The sequence below is a fragment of the Adelges cooleyi genome, unplaced genomic scaffold (assembly GCF_023614345.1).
Source record: "Adelges cooleyi isolate 19-005CV unplaced genomic scaffold, UGA_ACOO_1.1 ACOO_flye_CR_arks_rails_tigmint_CR_PRNA_0, whole genome shotgun sequence".
In the NCBI taxonomy this organism is placed as follows: Eukaryota; Metazoa; Arthropoda; class Insecta; order Hemiptera; family Adelgidae; genus Adelges; species Adelges cooleyi.
In genome coordinates, this window is record NW_026095750.1 from 206,070 (window position 1) to 210,983 (window position 4,914).

The following is a 4,914-nucleotide window of genomic DNA, read 5'->3' on the forward strand; positions in this document are numbered from 1 at the left end:
GATCGAACTATTTTAGAATTTTCTTTTTCTATTTACTATTTGGAAAACTAATAATTAATTTTGACAAGCCTAAATTATTTTACAATTTTTATTTTTGTTTATCATATAACAAAAAAGCCAACAACCATAACAATTATATATTATTAAGAAACGAAAAATGTAATGGTATAACAGTGAACATATTACTTGCCCAGAGGCTGCAAATGTTTAACTCCACACCCGGCTGGTAGCGTATACATTAGTCTCACATTAACAAAATTAAGTTTATAAATGTTTTCCATGACATATGACTCTCTAGAAATCATTATAAAAGTATTTACATTAAAATTTAGCCAATTATATTATAATGTAAGGAATAGCCTGTTTGAAATTATTAGTATTGCTTCTTATGTGAAATATTAGGTCATCTGCATAATATTTCAAGTACTCTTCAGAAATGTAAAAAAAACAAGCTACTTATTAATAATAATTTATCTAGTTATTATACGTTATTCACATAATAAAAAAATATATTACTGAATTATTATTATTCAACATACTCGACAGGGGTTGAATTATCCTTTCGAGATCTATAATAGTTAGTCCATACTTATTGAGATTCTTATGTAAGTAGTTTTTAACTTTAAGCTTGGTAACTCTTTGGTTCGGGTACGGGATAAAACCAAATATTGCCTCTTCTTCTGGATTATTTTTTACATCTTGATAAATGTTGACGAGTTGCTAAAATCATTAAATTTTTATTTTTAACACATAATGTAAACAATTCAGTTATAAAACTAATGTATCTCAAATTATTACTATTATGATATTATTCAATTGGTCTATAGAGTATTTAATTGTTATATATTGTTTTGTTAATGTTTCACATATTTAGATAGAAAAAATTCGAAATTACCTCATAACTTAATTTTGATGTTATTGATTTTTTAAATTCTGTTCTCGTCATAATTACAGCTAGACATTTTTGTAAAAATATTCTCATTAAAATTTACCAAACTAAATTATTATACTGTGACAAATTGAGGGGTGGTTGCAGTTATTATTATTGCATTTAATGAACAATATTAGGCCATTAAGGGTATTAAATATCAAAAGTCATCGAAGAACAATCATTTTATTCGTCCGATTTTTATTTTTTAAACAACAAATTCTTAGGTAATGTCGTAAAATGAATATTTCAGTATTAAATGCAATTTGTATAGCCGTTATTATACAATTGTTTGTAACATGATTAGTCAAAGCAAGATATAAAGCGTTTTATATTTTTGTAACTTTTTGTTCTTTCTAACTTGAACTTGGTCCCAGAGAAAGGTGCAGGTGGCCATTTTTTTCTCCAGGCAGTTGCCCGCCCGGAGGAACAAACCGCCAGTGGCCGAGATTCGACATTAAAGTGATCATTAGGTTTCACGTTTCACGTGTTACATATTTTACAATATATATTACTGATTTATTATTATTCAACGTACGCCACATCGACTCAATTATGTGACTAGCTTCCGGTTTTGATATTCCATGTTTCACGTATACTGCTTCGTCTGATAAGTAATTTGTTATCATTTCTCGGGTAATGCCTAAACATTGTCTGCCTCGGGGGTTTGGGTAGGCTTCCGTTGCCGATTCAAAAAGTTTATTGAGTTGCTAAAATCATTAAATTTGTATTTTTAATCCAAAATGTGAATACTACTATTATAGAATTAATGCGTCACGAATATTATTACTTCTATATTATTTTGTAGGATTATAGAATATAATACACTCATGTAAACAAAGACGAAGAGACGGTTAATTAGGCCAAATACTTATTTTTTTAAGAAAAATGTATACAGTTTAAAGTCACACCGAAATTTGATAGATTGTTCAGAAGTCAAATAACAATATTAATTTTTCCAAATCTATAGGTTACGCACAGGATAAATTCTTAAAACTAGAAATAGCCAAACATTATCGTAATAGAAGCAAGCTAGCCAAGTATTTCAAATCCATTTAAAATTAGCTAAGTATTTACATCGTTCACGTTGGGACATTTTTGAAGAAAAAATGTTTTGTGTGATCGAACATAAATATGAGGTTGAATTAAATACTTTAAATAATACATTTTAAAATTTAATTTCAGAACAAATAAGAAGGGGGGACAATAAAGTTAACAGTAGCAGTAGTTCCTGGGCAATAGAATGGGAAAATAACTTAGTTATCAGTTTTTCTGATGTTAAGTTCTCTACAAATGAAGTTGATACACTAAAGCTGGGTTTAAAAATAAGTTTCACACCGCCAAAAATCCCGATATAAGACGTTATTGTAGGTATACAATATTAAAATATTGGAAAAGATAAAATCAATGAATTAATAAATTTAACAAAATTATGTATGAGTCAAAATGTATTTCAATTACAGAATAGGTTCTTTGCCCAAAATGAAGGCACAGCTATGGGTGATCCATTATCAACTTTTTTAGCGGAAGTTGTTATGAGAAGGTTTGCAACAAGTATTAAAAGTAGAAATAATAATTTTTAAAAGGTTTGATTTAGGTATGTAGTTGACATTTTAGCTATAATAGAGAAAGATTTCAATATTGGTGTTTTTCTTCAATATATAAATTATCATTATTCTTCTATTTCATTAACGTATGAAAAAGAAATCGATGGAAAGTTGCCATTCCTTGATTTACTAATTAAAAGAATGGACAATAATTTAGGTTCTGAGATTTATCGTAATAAAACGCACACATTTAGATACATTCTGAATAATTCACATCACAGTTGGCAACATAAAATTAGTCAACATCCCTAAGTTAAAAAATGTTTCTGATAAAGAACTTCAATTATTAACTGAAATAGCTGAATTTAATAGATATGATGCAAATATGAATTTTAGACTAGTTAATAAGCTCAAACGGTCAAGGGAAGTTAGAACAGCCAGCACGATTAGTAGGAGAGACAATGAAAAATGTATAAGATCGGGTGTGGTTTAATTTTTAGGTATTTCAAGGGGGTTAACAAACATTTTTAAAAATTACGGTATAACTCTAGTTGCATCTAAAAGTAATAACTTCAAATTTTTATTAAGTAGTACCAAAGATAAAACAGGAGAAGAGAAAAAATCCGGGATTTATAAAATACAATGTGAAGAATGACGTGATTAAATATGCTATGTAGGTAAGACAAAACAAAATATTGGGGTTAGGTTTGAAGAACACATAAGGAACATTAAAAACCAAGATGTACACAAATCTCCTGTTTTTTGGAACATTTATTGGACACTAAACACAGCATCAAATCTGTAAAATTACTAAAAAATGTAAATAACTCTAAAGAATTTAATACTAGGAAGGCAATAATAATGTTGAAAATTAGAATTCCATTACAAAACATTTTGTTAAAATTTACAAAACGTGTTGACGATGAGTCATCACTTCCGGTATGACGACGCTGTATATTTATAATGTATACAGGGTGATTCTTTTATCATGAACCACTCAATATATCATAGGATTTCATAAGAAATTAAAATATTTTTTTACATATTGTTGTAATACAATGTGATTTCAATTTTCACAATTTTTTTTTGTTTTTACCCCCCTCCTAACTTAGTTTTTTTGATAGCAACTTTTGAAACTTAAATGGTAATGTATATGTATATGTTATATTAACTTTTTAAATTGAGAATTATGTACTAAAAATGTTGGCTGGTCGATAACCAGTTTCGGATAACTATTTTTGAAGTTATTGAAGTTTCAAGTTTAGGGCAGGAGGAAAGCTGGAGTGTAGTATTATTTTTATCTGCGCGCATTTCCCTTCCCATCCTAACTTTAAAACTCCTAAAAAATAAATTGTAAAAAATTGAGAGCACATTGTATAACAACAATATAAAAAAGTTTATTTTTATTTCTTATTAAATCCTATGAGATATTGAGTGATTAAGTATATATATATATATATATACATTTTTTATTTAACAAACCGTATTATTAGATAAACAAATTTCAAAATTACCTTATCAGAAAATGCATTTGTTGTGTTAAAATAAAGAAACACGCACAAGAAGAATACAAAATATTTAAAGTTCATTGTGATTTTTTTTCCAACGGGTGTGATACTTGAATATGTATTGAAGTTGTATAAAGCTAAAATGATTCCTATTCTTTTAACGGCTGCTGTTTTAGCGATTTCAATTTTTTTGGGTCAATAGATTGGAAATACATATTGACTTTTAAAATAAATAATCGTGGTTGTGTTCGTGAATCTTAAAAAAAACAGTGGTTGTTTTGCCGTTGGAAAAACCCAAAACATGTACCTATCACCTGTTTACACAGCCGTCTTATAAAAACATGTTATTATACTATGAGATATCAACCCGTTGCGTTTCGGGTACCCTATACAATTTTGCCTTAAGTACGACAACATGTTTTTTTATTATTTGAACAATACGTGTGTACATTATTTTTCTACTTCTTTATTACACATTTAGATTTTTTAGCGGCCTCTGCCCCTGGGAATATTTCAATTCCTGACAAAGTCTCTGTCTCTCGGAATTTCCAATCACAATTCACAATTCAGTGTTTATGTAGTCAATAGGTTGAAAATTAATACTGATTAACAAAAATAAATAATCATGGCTATAGCATATGCATCATTAAAAAAGTAGATTAAAAAAGTAATCTAAAAATAACGTTTTTATGCGCCTTAAAAAGTATAAAATAACCCTTCGGAAGTCTTGATAACCAAATAGGACAGGTGAACTAGAAAAGCGAGGGACACATCTTTCTACTTACTTACTCTTACTTTTACTTACCCTTACTTTGTTAGATATTACAACCTAAGCGTTCGTGCTAATGCATAAAGTTGTCTCTCATAATGCTGTCTCTCTAACCGAACGGATCAGAAAGTGGTAGCATGACTTTTTATCGGAAATGAAATT

At 28.5% G+C, this 4,914-nt stretch overlaps 1 protein-coding gene across 1 annotated transcript; it reads right to left on the minus strand.

Annotated features, from left to right (window-relative positions):
• Window positions 1-219: 219 nt before the first annotated feature.
• LOC126847519 (uncharacterized) lies at window positions 220-4,091 on the minus strand. The gene is made up of 5 exons (XM_050587857.1): window positions 3,990-4,091; window positions 1,467-1,638; window positions 896-954; window positions 540-720; window positions 220-294 (listed from the first exon to the last, which is right to left on the minus strand). The coding sequence occupies exons 1-5, from the start codon at window positions 4,062-4,064 to the stop codon at window positions 245-247; spliced, it is 537 nt and encodes a 178-aa protein (XP_050443814.1). The 5' UTR covers window positions 4,065-4,091; the 3' UTR covers window positions 220-244.
• Between the last annotated feature and the right edge of the window lie 823 nt (window positions 4,092-4,914).

Excerpts from the sequence above, each read along its gene's own strand:
- LOC126847519 (XM_050587857.1), bottom strand. The coding sequence starts at position 4,064 with ATGAACTTTAAATATTTTGTATTCTTCTTGTGCGTGTTTCTTTATTTT. Across the intron at positions 955-1,466 it reads CATAATTGAGTCGATGTGGC|CTGTAATTATGACGAGAACA; the intron begins GTACGTTGAATA and ends AAAAATGTCTAG. Across the intron at positions 295-539 it reads GATAATTCAACCCCTGTCGA|AGAGTCATATGTCATGGAAA; the intron begins GTATGTTGAATA and ends AATGATTTCTAG.